This window comes from Wyeomyia smithii, chromosome 1 (assembly GCF_029784165.1).
Source record: "Wyeomyia smithii strain HCP4-BCI-WySm-NY-G18 chromosome 1, ASM2978416v1, whole genome shotgun sequence".
NCBI lineage: Eukaryota > Metazoa > Arthropoda > Insecta > Diptera > Culicidae > Wyeomyia > Wyeomyia smithii.
In genome coordinates, this window is record NC_073694.1 from 64,187,668 (window position 1) to 64,206,135 (window position 18,468).

The 18,468-nt window shown below is 39.7% G+C and overlaps 1 protein-coding gene across 3 annotated transcripts; it reads left to right on the forward strand.

Moving 5' to 3' along the window:
- Positions 1–658: 658 nt before the first annotated feature.
- LOC129726479 (solute carrier family 25 member 35-like) lies at positions 659–18,427 on the forward strand. Of its 3 annotated transcripts, XM_055683243.1 has the most exons (4): positions 923–1,158; positions 1,221–1,337; positions 1,414–2,170; positions 18,044–18,427. In XM_055683243.1, the coding sequence occupies exons 3-4, from the start codon at positions 1,459–1,461 to the stop codon at positions 18,232–18,234; spliced, it is 903 nt and encodes a 300-aa protein (XP_055539218.1). In that variant the 5' UTR covers positions 923–1,158; positions 1,221–1,337; positions 1,414–1,458; the 3' UTR covers positions 18,235–18,427. The 3 variants fall into 3 exon arrangements, with proteins under 3 accessions (XP_055539210.1, XP_055539218.1, XP_055539228.1); XM_055683235.1 differs by lacking the exons at positions 923–1,158; positions 1,221–1,337 and adding an exon at positions 659–852; XM_055683253.1 differs by lacking the exon at positions 923–1,158 and having other exon boundaries at positions 1,172–1,337.
- The last annotated feature ends 41 nt before the right edge of the window (positions 18,428–18,468 follow it).

Consider the following 18,468-nt stretch of genomic DNA (forward strand, 5'->3'; position numbering starts at 1 on the left):
TACTTTTTACTTTTTACTTTTTACTTTTCACTTTTTACTTTTACTTTTACTTTTACTTTTTACTTTTTACTTTTTACTTTTTACGTTTTACTTTTTACTTTTTACTTTTTACTTTTTATTTTTTACTTTTTACTTTTTACTTTTTACTTTTTACTTTTTACTTTTTACTTTTTACTTTTTACTTTTTACTTTTTACTTTTTACTTTTTACTTTTTACTTTTTACTTTTTACTTTTTACTTTTTACTTTTTACTTTTTACTTTTTACTTTTTACTTTTTACTTTTTACTTTTTACTTTTTACTTTTTACTTTTTACTTTTTACTTTTTACTTTTTACTTTTTACTTTTTACTTTTTACTTTTTACTTTTTACTTTTTACTTTTTACTTTTTACTTTTTACTTTTTACTTTTTACTTTTTACTTTTTACTTTTTACTTTTTACTTTTTACTTTTTACTTTTTACATTTTACTTTTTACCTTTTACTTATTACTTTTCACGTTTTACGTTTTTTTTTACTTTTAACATTTTTGGTTTTTTCAGTATATTCAGCTTTTTTGAAGCATTCATAAAATTCCAGGCACCACATTATTTAGCATTGACGAAAAGTAGCGCCACCCTTTTGTTTATGTGGCAAGCCTTACTGCGCAGGCTCAATTTTCACAATTGAACAAAACAGTTTTCCTCTGTCAGCTGATATCTGTTTTGCACCTCTCAGTAACAAAGTAGCCAGTGAAATCATACAATTCTTCAAAACTTATCATAACAACAATATCTCTCATAACAGCCAACAGTTGAAACCCACCCAGAAAAGCAGGCCATGTTGGCGGAAAACTTCTGACAACGAGCAAAATGGTAAGCAGGCCGGGAAAAACATGCTTTATTCGCGCGAAAAATTTTGTTTTGCTACGGATTTTCACGAGAGCGGTTCTCCTTTGATATGATCAGAGCAACGGGAGCGCGATACGATCGCTCCGGCTTTTCGCGATCGCGTGTTGTGTAGAAACAGGAAGGAAAGGATAGAAAATCGCAACAAACATGGCTGAACTTTGCATTGCTTGTGATGCAGACTTGCTGTGCAGTTTCCTCTCCGACGCATAGGCACCCGAGGAGGGACGGATGGCCGTAAAAATAGATTTTGCATCTAACTTGGCTGATGCGGTTAGTTTAGTGTTGATTAATGGTAGCAGTAGAACTAACTAACTTTATCTGTTTGTCATAAGTGAACCCTGGCGAAAAAATTCTACTCTAAGCTTAGGCACTGACGTAGTTGACTGTGTGTTAATTACCGGCCATTCGAGTATACAAAAAATCCGCCTTCAGATAATAATTAACCAACCGTAATGCTACGTACGGTCAGTGAAAATGCAAAAATTACATAATTGTTTCGCTTGTTTTTCGTTTTGTGTATCGCAGGACGACAGCCAGAGTTACCGTCCTCGCCAGCAGTCGACGCTCGGAATGGATTTTTTGCTGGGAGGCTGCGCGGCAACCTGTGCCGGTGTTTTCAGCAATCCGTTCGATGTGATCAAAACCCGGCAACAACTGCAAGGTGAGCTGGTAGATGCGGCAGAGCTTCAGCGAAATCCGTACCGTTCGATCCCGAAGTCGATCGAATCGATCTTGAAAGCCGAAGGCTTAGCCGGGTTACAGAAAGGCCTTGTTTCGGCGTTGGCATTCCAGTTCACGATGAACAGTATTCGGCTAGGGATCTATCAGAGTGCGGAGGACTACGAGTGGACCCGTGGCAACAGTAAATTCGGCACTCTAATATACTCGATCTTCTGGGGTGGACTAAGCGGCGTGATTGGAGCCACTGTGGCTTGTCCACTATACATGGTAAAGACACAGATTCAGGCTACTTCGCACGGTAAGTACGCCGTAGGGTTCCAGCACAATCACACCGGGACCTTAGCCGCCCTGAGTGGGATCTACCGGGCGAACGGAGTACGGGGACTGTGGCGAGGCTACCCGGGCATCGTGACCCGGACAGCCATTGGTTCATCCGCACAGCTGGCGACTTTCTCAACGTTCAAAGAGTTTTTTGTGCAGTTCGAACTGTTTCAGCAGTCGGTAGCATTCACCGCTTTTGCCGCCAGTATGTTTAGTGGATTCTTCTGCTGTGTATTCATGTCACCGTTTGATGTGATTGCTACGAGATTATTTAACCAAGGTGAGCCAAATATGCTTTTATAACCCTCCGTTGAGCACTTATGTTTGACCAGACCCAGTTCGAATTTAATTCAGTTTAAATTTGTTAATATTATCGCAACAGCTAAAATAGTTCCGTATCTTACTAAAATTTAGTGTAGAAAATAAGCAGACAAAAAATCAATGTAAAATAGATACATTTTGGTTCTAATAAGTTTATTGCAATCGATTTACTTTTTAAGGATTATTGCTAGTAAATATTAATTACGGGATGAATAGTTACGGAAGGTCCAATTTTGCACCACTTTTTCCAGTATTTCGGCCTTAATTTCACGATATCTGTGGTCTTGTAAGGCGTTTTAGGCTCATCCTCATACACCTACGATTTAACGTAGACCAAAAAATATAATCCATTAACGTCAAAACGCATGACCTTGAAGACTAACTTACAGGGCGATCAATTGAGAGATTAGTTGCTCACCAAATTTATTGTTTAAAATATTTTACGCGCTGTGTAGCTTGTGGCGCTACCTCGTTTAAACATTATCCTCCAATCTGGGCAATAAAAAGTCACGGATAATGAGCTGTCATCGTTCACCTTTGACGGTAACGTTTAGTTCAAGGCCCACAATCCATAAACCACTCCAAACTGTTGATTTTTCTGGATGCATAGACCATCGCACGGTGACGTCACGCACCTGAGTTTGACAGCTACTGGTAACTTTGTTTACCTCCGGGTGATGCCGTTTAATTCTCAATTATAGCAAATATTTTCAATTGTGATCAAAATGCCTTTTAAATATTGTGCGTGAGGTGCCAGTACAGTAAGAACAAATATAAATTGAGCAGCATTTTCACTACGCGCATGATTGCTCTTCAAGAAAAAAGCACAAATTCCAAAACGTAAGCAAAGTTACCACTAAAGGCCTGAACACAATGGACACGTTGCGGCAATTTGACAGTTAGGCCATATATTTCCTGTCAAATTAACGTCAACGCAACGCAAACGTATCCATTGTGCCTGGGCCTTAACTGTCAGACAAGTGAGGTAAAAGAGATTCGATGAGATAGTCTATAGGCAATTACTAAGCACACGAGATTCGGCAACTTTGCATGGTCGGTTATGGCAACCATAAAATGGTCATAACAGCCAAATTACATTATTCATAGATAACGATTTTGATAACGAATTTCTACGAATTGTAATTGTAATTTTCTTGTAAACCTTTCCATGATGAAATGGCATAGAATACGCTTGGACGACATTACACACCAATACTGCCAAAAAAAGTTGTAGCAATTACCTTTTATAAGCAAACACTAGGTGAAATCCCAATTGAACTTGGTTCCTTTGAAATAAATCACATGCATGAAATAATAATTCGAATTAGAGTTATAATGTTTGTAGCTTCAGAGATAAAGATAAACTAAACAGAACTTGCATTAAGGGATTTTTTCTTTTCTATTCGAGAAGAATACGGAGGGTTTTAATTTGGCGACTGTCAACTCGACGATTCTAATTGACTCCCGTGAATCTTTGGGGTCGCCAGCTAATCCAAAAATCACCACCTCCGGAAGGATGTTTTAGCTTCAATACAACACCGTACGATACTCCTGCCGTGAATGGGACGCATTTCTGACCCTCCTGTGTGTTGTAAACAAGCACTAGATTCTGAAAGTAGTTTTCAACAATCTTGTACACTGGCACCGGCACTCCGTAGACTCCGAAGCTCACAACGACGACCTCTTTCGGGATTCCTGCTAAATATAGCCTTCGCTCGACGCTCATCCGGCATTCTCGCTACATGCCCAGCCCACTGATTCCTGCCGTGTTTTATCCGCTTGACTATATCCGCCGATTTGTATGCCTGGTACACTTCATGGTTCATGCGTCTGCGCCGAACACCATTCTCAAGTTTGCCGCCAAGGATTGAATGCAAAATCCTACGCTCAAAAATACCAAGAGCTCGCCGATCAGCCTCTTTCAGCGTCCATAATTCATGGCCGTAGAGAGCCACTGGAAGAATCAGTGTTTTATAGAGGCAAGTTTAGTACGGATTTGCCGACTGCGGGACCTTAGCTGGTTACGTAAAAGGCCCTGTTTACGGCTGCTATCCGCCTCTTTATCTCACGGCTAACCTTGTTGTCACATGGCACTAATGTTCCCAGGTAAATAAATTCGTCGACTACTGAGGCCGTTGGATGCGGGAGAGAATTTCGTACACGGTATTGAAAAGAGTTATGCCCCGATAATTGCTACAGTCCAGGCGATGACCATTTTTGTAGATCGGGCATATGAGACCCTCCAACCAGTCCGAGGGCAATTCTTCATCAGACCACACTCTCAGCATGATCCGATGGATGGCACGATACAGCTGTTCGCTCCCGACTTTAAAGAATTCGGCGGGAATACCGTCCTTCTCGGCTGCCTTGTAGTTTCTCAGCCCTTTCACTGCTTTCTTCACCTCGTCCATGAATGGTGGATCCACAGCTTGACCATCATTCTCAATAGTCATCCTGCTCCTCTCGATTCCACTGTTTCCCTCACCGTTCAACAGCACACTGAAGTTTTCCTTCCAACACCTGGCCACCTTTTTTATCAGTTATCAGGTTCCCCTCCCTATCGTTGCACATGACAGGGGCTGACACGTTTCGATTCCTGATTCCGTTGACCTTCTTGTAGAAGCTCCTCGCATCGTACCTGGAGAAGCAACCTTCCGCCTCCGCAAGAATACGCTCCCAATGCTGTCGTTTCTTCCGACGATGGAGTCTCTTTTCGGCGGCTCTAGCATCTCGATATCTACCCACGCTCTGACGAGTCACAGCCGTGGCCAACATGTGATCCCTGGCGCGGTTCTTCTCCTCCGTCACTCGCTGGCACTTAGCGTCAAACCACTCATTGGACGCAGCTACCGCAGTTGTACCCAACACTTCTCGCGCTGTAGTGCTGATCGAACTGTGGATGTGTTTCCACTGTTCATTCAGGTTCCCTTCAACTCTTTCCTCAATCCGTTCATCAACCTTCTGCGAGTACTCTGCAGCCACTCCTTCAGTTGATAGCCGCTGGATGTTCAACTGCATCCTCCTCGTTGCCTTGGATTTCAACACGTTGGACGGCCGGACGCGGATTTTGGCTACTACGAGATAGTGATCCGAGTCAACGTTCGGTCCTCTGAACGACCTCACGTCTGTCACGTCTGAAAAGTGCCGTCCATCAATCAAAACGTGGTCAATTTGAGAGCAAAGCTCTCCATTAGGGTGCATCCAGGTGTGCTTACGTATATTCCGGCGTGCAAAATAAGTGCTACAGATAGCCATCCCCCTAGCTGCAGCGAAATTAACAAGCCTCAGGCCATTGTCGTTCGTAGTAGAGTGGAAGCTTTCCCTACCAGTTACGGGGCGGAAGAAGTCTTCCTGCCCGACCTGTGCATTTGCATCTTCGATGACAATCTTTATATCGTGTCCTGGGCACTCATTGTATGTCTTTTCTAGGGGCTCATAGAACATTCACCTTCCGCAGCTCTCTGGCCAGGATACTTGCGCGCCGGTTCGAGTAGAGTCCTTACATTCCGAGTACCGAGTTTCCAATAATCGTTGTTCTTTTTCGTTCGCCTAGGTCCATTTCGATTATTCCGTTCCGTATTTATATCTGGATTGTTCGTAGTATTTAATATTCGGTATGCTGCCTTACTAGGGCTGCGATGTCTCGCGACGGGGCTGCTGTCTTTGATATAGCTGACGAGGCACCGCGTTTCATGATTCAGCCGCCCGCTTCGGATCAGACGTTGTTGTACGCCGCCCCTAACATGGGAAACAGCCGCGTACGTTCCCTTCTTCCCAGTCAGCATACGACCAAAGTTTCCACCGAGGATTGGTTACCCGATCTCCGCTAAGGTTACTCGTATCCCGGTCGGCACCACGGGATAGGAGTTACTGGACAGAGGTGAATGACCACAATAGGATCTCAAGTGACACGTGTTCAACCATTCGCCAACCTTTCTCGATGTGTTTAACACACAAGTTGGTCTATATGATAATGGGTCACCTGGCGGTTTTCTGAAGTTCAGTAATAAAACCAATCCCTAGTGCTTCCACATCCAAAAATAGTCATTCATCTATGCATTTCTACATGACCGCCCAATAGTCATTCATCTATGCATTTCTACATGACCGTACATGGTCGTCTGAATGGCCAGGTTTGGGATTCCATCTGGTCTCGGTGGCTTGCTCACATTTAGGCAGTTTGCGATCTCAATAAGTTCCTCATTCGTAATCTTTACCACCTACTCGGTCTCTGCGAAGCTGGTGGAAAACCATTTTAGATTGACAAGACCTCGGCATGGTGTCATCAAACGCGCACATCAGTATGTTAATTAGTTGATTGGCAGTTGTGCGAGACTTCCTCGCTTCTTTCGAAGTCTCATTCAATTGTTTCCGCGCATACATCGGCATCAAAAAGCGATGTCTCCTAACCATAAATGGTTGGAGTATTTTGGCTCCCGTTTCCGCCCTTCTGGTTCGTGCAACGACTTCCCCACTCAGCAGCCCAAGTGTTAAAGTCACTGAAGTCTGCACAATCTCCGGGAACCGAGGAGGAATTATTTTGCGTCACGAAAGAAAGACCATTTACTCTCTAGTAAAGTTAAGAGAAAGGTAATTGCCATGAAAATGCTCTATAAGCACCCGTAGGATGCTTATAGAGCATTTTCATATAGGATAGAATAATTATTTCCGTGTAATTTTCAAAGACCTTTGAGGTTCCGTGGAGTTTTAACTTACCAAGATATCAATAAAAATCAAAAACAATAAATAACATCATTGATTGCTGTTGTCGATTAGATAAATATTTTTTAATTAAACTGTAAGGGAACATACTTAAATGACGTAGCATTTTTTCCACGATTTTCAAACCCCCCCTCCCCCCTCGTAGCATTTGGTCACAAAACTTTAACCCCCCTCTGAAAAAACGTAGTATTCGATCAACCCCCCCCCCTCCACTTCAGGTTTTGAGAAAAATGTACAAAAACACAAGTGGTAACTAAATACAAAACAAATTACTTGAAAATAAATCATGTCTAATTCAATTTATTTATCACTCATACATTTGCGACAGCACTTAATATTATGTTAACTTTGCTCTGGATTAATTTTTTCTGCCTAGAAGGATTTGTGTTTTGACACGAGAAGGAAAGATGTTTATACAACTACGCGTGATCTATATATCTGTAGAAAACAAAACAAAAACTAATCCCTGCACTTATCAGCTATGAAAAGAAACGAGTATCTTGTAACTTTCACTACAGTGAAACCTCCAGGAGTCGATATAGGAGGGACCATCGACTCAAGGAAATATCGACTCATAGAATAAATTTTCGAAGACGTCAATTATTTATGCAATAGATTGCATAGAACTGTGTACACTATTTTTTATCATTTTAAACTCAAGATATTATTCAATTTTAGTAGCAACAGGTGTCTAGAGTCAATACTTTTTGCTTCGCGAATCGATCCAGACCGATTGTTTCCGATATAGCTGCAAATTTGTTTGATATTGATTGAGATTTTTTTCTATAATATTGATTGATCATTTAAAATCACAATTCTGAAAAAAAAATCTTTAAAAATGTCAATGTGTAAAATATAATATACTAAAAAATGACACGTTTCATTGAAATACTGCAATCGACAATGTTATAGATCTATCTATAAGAGATGTGAGCATCTGATAATGTTTCTTTATTAGAGAGGCTTTTAGGTGATTTGCTTCTGCTATTAAATGATTTCTTGCTGGATCATAAATTTAGTTGGATAATGTTGAAGCAAGATTTTTTGCTAACTGTAGAGCTTCCAGTATTATTGCCCTAGAGATTGTTGTTTCGTCTAATTTCGCTAACAAAAATCATTAAAATCCGATCTAGCCTATCACATTTTAACAACAGTCAGCACATTATTCCTTTATTTCTCAGTTTTCTTCATCTTCTGCGGGAATTGAGATTCCATTCACTCTTTCACGTCAGAAGAACCTAGAATTTGAAATCAACATTGGCTCATAGAAACCAAACAACTAGCATAGTTACCATACGGGATCATCGAGCGAAGGAGGCATCGAGTAATAGAAATATCGATTACTGGGAGTGAGTTTGTATGCGAAATCGAAGGGACTGAAAATATCATCGAGTATAGGAAAATATCAACTCCTAGAACGACTCATGAAAGTTTAACTGTATTAAAATCCACAAAGAAACAACGATTTTTGTTTTCAAAACAGATTGTGTGTTTGGAAATCCAAGCGATTGTTTATGCAGTACAGCTTTCAGAAGTTTTCAGAATGCCACAGATAAAAAGATTTCGACAGCTCTCGCTGCAATACTTGTTTAGTGCATTTTTAGTATATATTTTCCCTGTAAAAAATCGATCCTTCAAAATAAATGCTACGTCGATTTTAATCCAACCCCTCCCCCCCCCTTGTCACAGCTCGTCACAAAACGATGATATCCCCCCTCCCCCATAAATGCTACGTCATTTAAGTATGGTCCCTAAACTTCTTTTATCTCAGAGCGATCAAGTTTTTTATACCTTTTCTGGGTCAATAAATGAACCATCCACGTTTTTTTATTTAGTTTATCATGTAGTATCATCTAGTTTATATTAAACCCTTCATTTTGACACGACTGTAAAGCACAAGTTAGTGCAGATTGCATTATGTCTGTACTGTTATAATTAAATCATTATTAAAACCGATGACTTCAAAAACTTTAGCTGCTAATTGATTAGGAAGATCATCCACAATCAGGGGAGCTTCGTAGTCGCAAGGTTACAGAGTCCGCTTTGAAAAGCGGATGGTCGTTGGTTCGAACCTTAATAGAATCAGGCCATTTGGTTGTCAAAAGACCTAAACATGGGTTTATTCTCAGGCGCTCTAGTACATACCATTGCTTCAAACTAAATTGTATAGTATGCCTGTTGACTTACCTCCTAACAAAAATGAGTCCCTCTTATAATAAAAATGGTTTGAGTAACGATAATAGTTCTCTTCAGAGAATTGTAATTAAGGAACGATATTGGCTGGAGGAAAGAGGTTTCGATAAGACTCCTTCTGCCGGTACCCGCATAACTGTCCTATATTGATTTTTATCACTTTTAAGTTATCATCAATCTAAATGATCAGTTATCAAAATCTAACATTGAGTTATCAAAATCTGTGTTACTTTTGTATGGAAATCAATGTTACTTTTGTATGGAAAAACATGGAGAAATTACTAAGTTGTGTTTGTCCCATGTTGAAAGTACCTGCATTACAGCCCCACTGCATAGTGGTACAAACTGCGAACATATAATCTTGCTCCAGATTAGTGTATATCGGATAATTTTAGGCATATAGAAGAATGCTTTTCAATTAACTAGACTAATGTTGTTCTTCTGCAGTACAATCTACGTTGCCGGTGATACTGCCGGTTGCAGGTTGAATTTATATGTGATGGGACACAATATACGAGTACTTTTGAAATGTACCCTCAAGTTTTGTCCCATATTGTATTTTTTAATAAACCGTAAAACCAATTCCACCCATGGTTTTTTGTTCTCGACGTTAAACTTGTGGTGACATAAAACTGTTCTGGTCATTGCACACTGTTTCCAAAGCTGCAAAAACGTGATCGAAATTATTTTGACCCAAACAACTAGATTTTAGAGCCATAGTGCCTCCATTAATTATTCTCCATTTTATAGAAGTTGCAATTTTGTGATTAATTCACTTAACAGTGAGAAGCGAATTTTACTTTTTTTCATTTTTGGATATAAAAATCCACTTTGTTCGGCAAAGTTGTTGCACATTTTATAAGAAACTTGAGAGAACTTTCTCAAAGGTACCATACTTCTATCTGCCTTTTTCAATGGACTTTAGTGGAGGTTTCTACAGATGGCCACTGAAAAGAATTTTTTTAAATATAACATTAAGTAGTGATTTTCTACAATTTTCCAGTGTTCTACATCATTGTTTACTACCACACAAAACACACAATTTCATCCAAGAAAGTTTATTTTTATCTCTCATATTTCATCGGTTATTGACGATTCTTATTGAAACAATGCACTAATTCACTAACAGATATCTTCAAAATCTGCAAATATCTGCAGATTAAACCTTTTCTATATTTAAGTATAAGAAAAACGCCATTTAGTCCAGATATAGGTATTTGTCTCTCGCTGTCCACTGTGCAGATATTCGTAAATAAACAAGTGCATTATTTTAATAAACATCTTTAATAACTAAATGAATTTGAGAGACAAAAATAAACCTTCTTCGGTGAACTTGTGTGTTTTATTATAGTTAACAACATTGTAGAACATTGAAAATTTTTAGAAAATCACTATAAAAAGTTATATTAAAAAAGGATTTGAGGGGCATTCTAGAGAAAACTACACAATAGTTCATTTGAATGACCAGATACAAGTATAGTGTCTTCGACAAAGTTGTTTCTTACAAAATATGCTAGAACTTTACTCAGCAAAGTGGATTTTTATATGCAAAAATGAGAAAAATAAAACTCATTTCTCACTTTTAGGTAGATTAATCACAAAATTCTAACTTCTACAAAATGTAGAATAATTTATAGAACAACTTTACCGAAGACACTATTACTCCAAAATCATTATTTTTGAGTTAAAAGTAATTAGTGTAAATTAGCGCATTATTCTAGTAAAAATCGTCAACAACCAAAAATATATGTGAGATAAAAAAAAACTTCCTTCGGAGATGTTGTTTGTTTTGTTGTAGCAAATAATTTTGTAGAACATTCGAAAATTGTAGAAAATCACTATAAATAGTTAAATAGCGAAAAAAGATTTTTAATGGCAATGTATAGAAAACTCCTCAAAAGTCTATTTAAGGTGAATCGGGACGTGGTCGCGATCAACTCGAATTTTGCAATCTAATTTTTTCTTGATTTATGAAGACTACGTACATAAAACTTTGATCAATTGTTTTCACAACTGTTGCATGCCTGAAGTAGCAATTTGAGTGCTGTTTATTTAGTGGAAGCCGATTTTTTTACGATCAAAATACAGAAGTAAAAAGAACTCTAACCTCAAAATTGTATAGGAAAAGGCCACAATCCCGTTTCACCTTGAATAAATAGATAGAAGCATGATGTCTTCAACAAAGTTGTTTCTTTTAAAATTTGCTACAACTTTGCTACAACTTTGGATTTTCATATTCCAAAATGAGAAAAATAAAACTCGTTTCTCACTGTTGAATGGATTAATCATGGAAGTGTTACTTCTATAACATGGAGATTAATTAATGAAACAACTTTGCTGAAGACGTTACGGTTCTAAAATCAATGTTTTTGGGTCAAAATAATTTCGATCATGTTTTTGCAGCTTTGGAAACAGTGTGCATTGGTTTTGGATGTAATTGCTTGAAATAGCTGGACATCAGAAAATTTACGGATAATATTAAATCGCCGTTTTCTCAACATCTTGTCCTTCTTATAATAAACCTGGCCGGAAAGGATCGATAGGTAACGTCTCACTCCAATGAATGGTAATTTGGTGATAGTAGTAGAATTGAAAGGGCTACGTACAGTAGAGCAGTAAGCTTAAAACGGAAGGATAAAACATCACACACAAGCAAGGATATAATTGAGAAGCGTACTTTAAGAGCAATACTACCATTAATATGAAGGACGGAAAACACCTGGGCATTATAGATCAAATGTCTCTGGTCGCAGTGATGTGTCTACATAAAGAAGAAAAATCCATAATAAGTGATCACAGTAAAGGAGATAGCACTCCAACTTGAGGACATTCTCGTGTGGTTTTCACTTTAAATAAATCCCCAATTTCAGGTACATTTTCTTCAGTGGGACACGTTATCAAAAGCTTCTGCAATATCGAAAAACCCTATTAGCGTAAGCGTTTTACTGTCAAGTGTTTTTTCTATTTTCATCACATGCAACGCTGTGCATGTAGATTTGTTAGATTGAATATAGGGGAACAACGGGTAACACGGACAGGGCGGGTGAGATGGTCCGTTGCTCATTTTTATATAAACCATTGAAATTAACACAAATCATTTATGCCAGTTACATACCAACAGCATTCTGTGAGTTTCGAGATATTATGTAGATTGAAACAATAGTTAGTTATTTGAGAAATAATAAAAATAAGCTCACCCTTAACAGCAAAGCAATGTGATGTAGTTTTTGCCGTGCCGAATTTAAGCTACTGCTGCGGTAAAACTTCAGAAAAATATAATTTTCAATGACATTGGAATATTTGAGCATATTTGAAACATGTGGGTGAAGATAGTTTAGTGAAAATATGATTTTTTTAAAAATCACATCGATCCAAAAAATTGTTTGCCTCTTGGGCAAAACGGTCAGCAGTTGTGTTCGCAAAATGGGCAGTCTGAGAAAACGACGATAGCACCATTTAATAGTGTTTCTTTCAGCATTCTTAGCACGTGAGATGAGACTTAAAGTCATTACCTCTCATTTGAAATAAAAATCATCATTACAAACGTAGTTAAAACCTGTAAATATGCTACATGTAAATGATGTGAATGATTCCATCTGCGCAGCGGACGGTAAGCTTTAAACACGTGCTTTTTTTGCGCAGCGCGTCGTCCCGTATAGGAAAGAAATTTGCTATAGTCTTTCATAGGGCCGTCTTACCAGCACAGTCGGTCCGTTTCATATGCACGTTGTGAAATAGTGGTTTTTCGAGACTGTTTTTATTTTAGTGAAAACTAATATAAAATCACTCTAAAAAGGAAAGGTTTGCATTATTTTATGAAAAGCACCAGTCAATGTCGAATATTATGAATATCGTTGGTTGCAATGTTGTTTTTGAGAAGAATAATGAATGTTTTCCTTAGGGTGACCGTCTTGCCCGTTGTTCCCCTATCTATAATCTTTACTATAGTTGATGTACTGTTTGGGCTGAACTCTTTGGACCTTTGAACCGATCAGACGAGAGCTGTAGTGGCTCGTGCTGTATCAAAAATTTATTGCCATGTTGCTCGCTTCTAGGATGTGTTTCTCAGATTCTCCAGGCGTCTCATCATCACCAGCAAATCTCCTTCAATCTGGTCGAGCCATCGTGCACTCTGCGCTCCTCTGTTTCTGGTGCCGGCAGGGCTGCACAGAGCTATCGTCCATCATCCTTACGACGTGACCGGCCTACTACAACCTATTGACTTTCGCTAGGTGTGCAATAGGGTTCTATCCAAGCATCGCGTGCAGCTCATAGTGCATGCGCCGTCGCCATTGTCCGACGTCCGTCTGTTGAAAACTCCGGAAGCGTTAGAGTCTTCCGCGAGAAGCGTTGTTATCATGATTCCGTAGAGAAGACTACCGGTCTTAGTCTTCTTACAGCGTCACTTCGTGCTCCGGATTACACATCACTTGCGCAATTGTGGCCTTAATTAATCGAGACACTTTATCCGGAAATCTGTTGTCGTGCATGGTCTGCCATAGCTGTTCTCGATAGACTGTATCATAGACCACCGTGGAGCCGAGAAGGATGTGATGTGTAGGCACTAGGGTAGGACAAAAAATAAATGTTAGCTCCCATGCACTTTTCGTGTTACTTATGGGTCCCATAACAACTGTGTAACTTTTCAGATCTAAATTATGCACCTAAATTCACTTTTTCAAAACTTATTCTCTAGAAATTCCCAGTTGGCTCCTAAAAATATATCGATACATGATATTTGTAGGAAATTTTCCTGGGAAAAACTCTTCTCAAGACCGTAAGGCGCTACGATGCTTGTAGAAACAGCTATTCACCCCAAACTGATTGAATGTCTGACGGACGGCTCACAATTGAAATTTTCCAGCAACACTGCTACAGCATGCTGCTATTGCAGACTTGCTTAAGTATGAGAAATAATTTCGCGTGGAATTAATTTTCAAAGTGTGATTTTTGCTCATAGTATCTTCGGGGAAGCCTTCAAGATAAATTTAAGTGATAACATTTCTCATCACATGGTTGAATTTGCAACAGCAGCATGCTGCAGCAGTATTACTAGTAAAATTCAATGCTGAGCCGTCCGTCAGACATTCAATCAGTTTGGGGTGAATGGCTGTTTTTACAAGCATCGTAGCGCTCTACGGTCTTCAGAAGAGCCAGGAAAATTTCCTACAAATATCATGTATTGATATATTTTTAGGACCCAACTGGGAATTTCCAGAGAATAAGTTTTAAAAAAGTGAATTTTTCCATATAAAATCGTAAAATTCGAGCGCAAATTGGGCGTTTCACCGATCGATCTGAAAAGTTATACAGGTGTTATAAGATCCATAAGGAACACGAAAAGTGCATATGAGCGAAAAAATAACACCATCGCTTTTTTCCCATATAACCGTGTCCCAGTCTAGTAGGCACGTTGTACTCGCGACATTTCTGTAAGATCTGTGGGATTTAGAAGATCTGGTCAGTGGTAGCACGCGCTCCCATGAATTCCGCTTGGTAGTAGCCCACGGACCTCCTGGTTTAAGGTGATAGACGACGGAATAGGATCTGTGAGAGTATTTTGTAGGCGGCATTGATAAGCGAGATACCGCGGTAGTTGGGGCACTCCAGCTTGTCGCCCTCCTTGAAGACGGGGCAGGCGACTTTTTCTATCCACTCGTCTGACAGTTTTTCCTTCTCTCAAATCCTGGAAATGACCCATTGCAGCGCTCTAGCTTCAGCTCCTCGATCTCGCAGAGAACTTCATGAACATCGAGGGCAGGTACTCGGTTATCTGCTGCTGGTTATCCTAGGTCAGTTCCTGCTCCGCTTCTGTTTACTGTATCGCCATTCATGTGTCCATTGAAGTGTTCCTTTCATTTGTAGACCACCTCACCGGCATCAGTAAGAAGGTTCCCATCCGCGTCGTTGCACGTATCGGCTTGGGGTACTGGTTTACATTCTCATAGAACTTCCGCATATCACTGGTACGGTACAGCTGCTCCCGCTTCTCATGTTCACGATCCTCTTGCTGACGCTTTTTTCGTCTGAGAATCGTGGTTATGTCGTTTCGTGCCCGTTTGTAATTGGCCTTGTTCTCTCTCGTTGACCTGCTCAGGTAAACCGCCCTGGTCTGGTTCTTCTCACTCACCGCTGCCTCACACTCCCTGTCATACCAGTCATTTCTGCCACTTGGTGTTTCCACTCCTAGTGTCACCGTTGCGATATCTCCGATTGCTGCACCAGCCATCATCGAGAGACGAAGCGCTAAACCTCTCCGCTTCAAGATGTTGCGCGTATTCCTCTACAGCCTGGGAGTCCCGGAGCTGCTTAATATCGTGCCGCGAGGTACGACGATGTCACGCGTGGTATACGATCGACAGTTTCAAGCGCACGTACGTACGTTTGTTATGTCTGAGAAGAACCGGCCGTCGATGAGAACATGGTTTGAAGAATTTGGTTTGCTATACGTTGGTCAGGTGATCTCCAGGTGGTTTTGTAGATGTCCTTTCGGGGAAAGAAGGTACATCGGATTTCCAGTCCTCGGAAAGCTGCGAAGTTGACGCAACGCTAGCCGTTCTAGTTCGTAATGGTGTGACGGCTGTGTAGGCCGATCATCAGCTTTTATATGTCTTACATAACGATCTGAGCATTAATGTTCCCGATAACGATCTTGATGTCTCTACGCGAGCAACTATCGTAGAGTTTCTCCAGCTGTGCGTAGAATGCTTCTTTCTCTACTTCGGGTATTCCTTCGGAAGGACAGTGCACATTGAAGATAGTGTAAATGTAGAACCGGCCTATTATTCTCAACAAACACAACCGGTATGCTGATCGTCCACCACTTGATCACACGACTGTGTATTCTGCCCAACACTATAGAGCCGGTACCCTGCTCATTAGTTGTGCAGCCGCTCTGGTAGTTTTGTGCCCTGCGGCCACAAATCCTTTGTAGCTCCTGGAGCCTAACGATGTCGCAGTGACGGGTTTCTATCTGATCAAGCCGAATCCGGTCGCCACCCGGGGCGTTCAGCGAACTACAGTTCTATGTACCAAGCTTCCAATCGTCGATCTTATTTGGTATTCAATTGTTGATTGTTCGTAGTATTTTAATTTCTCGGCTTGCTGCCTAATTTGGGCTGCGGATGCCTTAGTCTCGCGACGAAGAGGCCGGCTTGGGTGTAGCTAGTGAGACACCCCATTTCACAATTCAGCCGTCCACTCCGGATTAGACGCTGCTTAAGCCGCGTTTCTAGGAGAACAGCTTCTCGGGTACTCGTATGCGTGTCGGTACCACGTGGAGGTAGAGAAAGGAGTTGCTGGACATAACGCTTTAGACCTAGGGTCTAGTACTGCTGGTACGCACTGCCCAGCCGTTTACCAACCATGTACCAAAAACAGGAAGGCCCCAAACGCACCGAAACTAACACCGATCGAAAAATACTTGGTTTTTATGCAGCAGGCACCACGAAAGTATCCCAAGTATGTCAAATCTGAGGAAGACGTGAAGAAAAAGTGGGTTTCCGTACAGAAGAATTTTATGGTCTGAAAGTTTTTAAAAGGTCGGTTAACTATAAAGGGGTTATTCCATACGAAGTGTTGCTTTGTTTTTTTTTTTTTTTTTTAATCACCTATCAGTATTTTTTGGACATCTTACGTCTATAAATTGTAGGAAATAGAAAGGAATGGTTTCGACAAACAAGCTTAATCATGTATTCAAATCGACCCCAAAATTAGGATTTTTTTAACTAACTCTGTGGTGGTCTTGTCCAAGTTTGTGCTTTTTCGTGCTCACTTCGTAGGGAATAATAGGTGATTTGCTACAGCGTTTTTTTTCCTTGATACAATTTAATGTGGGCCACCCTTTGAAACATAAATATATACATTCACGACTCCATATCTTAGGTATATGTCTAAGTGTAATAGCTGTGAAAATATTTGTCAAAGATTCGTCATTGATTCCCCTCCTGAAGAGGTACAAGCAAAACGGCATTTTTCCAGGTTATTTGAATACTTCGGATAAATTCATTGTACACTCAAGTTAAGATTTCGTGAAACTGGTATGAGCTATGCTTGAAACCGTTTCTGCAGTTATCGTTAACCTACATTCCTTAACTAATATATTCTAGCTATAGTCAAAAAATACTAAATTTGGCCCTGGATTGTGAGTCTGCATCTTTATTTCCAAGAGTTCCATTAGTATTTTTTTGTGAACTCTGTTTTTAGCAGATTATTTACATGATCCTTTCAGAATATTTTCTATAGTTTTTCCAAATGCTTTTCTTCTGGATTCTCATATTTCATCGTAGAAGCTATAAGAGGTTACCTATATTGTTTCCATTGCACAGATGGCTTTAATGAAGTATAGAATCCAACTTTCCACGAGCGATAATGGCGGACAGTGGACGCAACCCATTTTGACCTTCTGGAGGTCAGGTAATTTTCAATCGCAGTAACGGAGTGAAAAACTTAAAAATGTTGCAACGTAGCCTGGTAACTTAAATAAACAGTTTTTTTACAATGCTCCGCGCCTGCGCATGACAAAATTCAAATAATAAAACGCCCATTGATGTTACTGTGCTACATACACGCTCAATCAATTCGCAAAGTATTGAGTTACTATTTCATTATTTATCAAGTTAAAATAACTTAGCAAAAAATTGTCATTGTTTAGCATGACAAATAAAATAAAAGTCTACAACAATATTTGATCTATTAGCAACTAAATTTGTTCAGATCAGTCATAGAAATTTATATTTTCTTGAAATTTATTTTTCATGTAACTTTTCTTACCTATCTAAGTGAAGCTGGATAACTATATAAAATTATATGCAGATTTAGTCAAACCAATTCTAAAACCGAACTGTTTATGTGTAAACGGAGAGTTAACAATCTGCCACAGTTACAAAATGTAAACAATTTCCCACCTCATTTTCAGGAGTGGACGGACGCGGCAAGGGCATGCTCTATACGAGCGTATGGGACTGCTTCCAGAAAACACTGCGCGCCGAGGGTCTGCACGGTTTGTACAAGGGCTTCGTACCAAACTATTGGCGCATTGCACCGCACACCATCCTGAATTTGACCTTCTGGGATCAGTTCAAAAGCTGGAAGGACCTGTACTACTAAGCTTGTGTGTTGCACTGATTTTTTTAAAACTATGTATTAGCCTAAAGCGAGAAAAAATAACAGAACAGAAAGAATTTCAGCAAAGTGATATTATTCAAACAGTTGTTTAAAGCTAACGAATAAAATGTTAAAATGTTAAGTTAGTCGAACTCAAAACCGAACGAAATATATGACGTACATTTGCTTTTGTTAAGTATTGTGATTTAAAGTTTTTTCGAGACAAGAGGAACAACC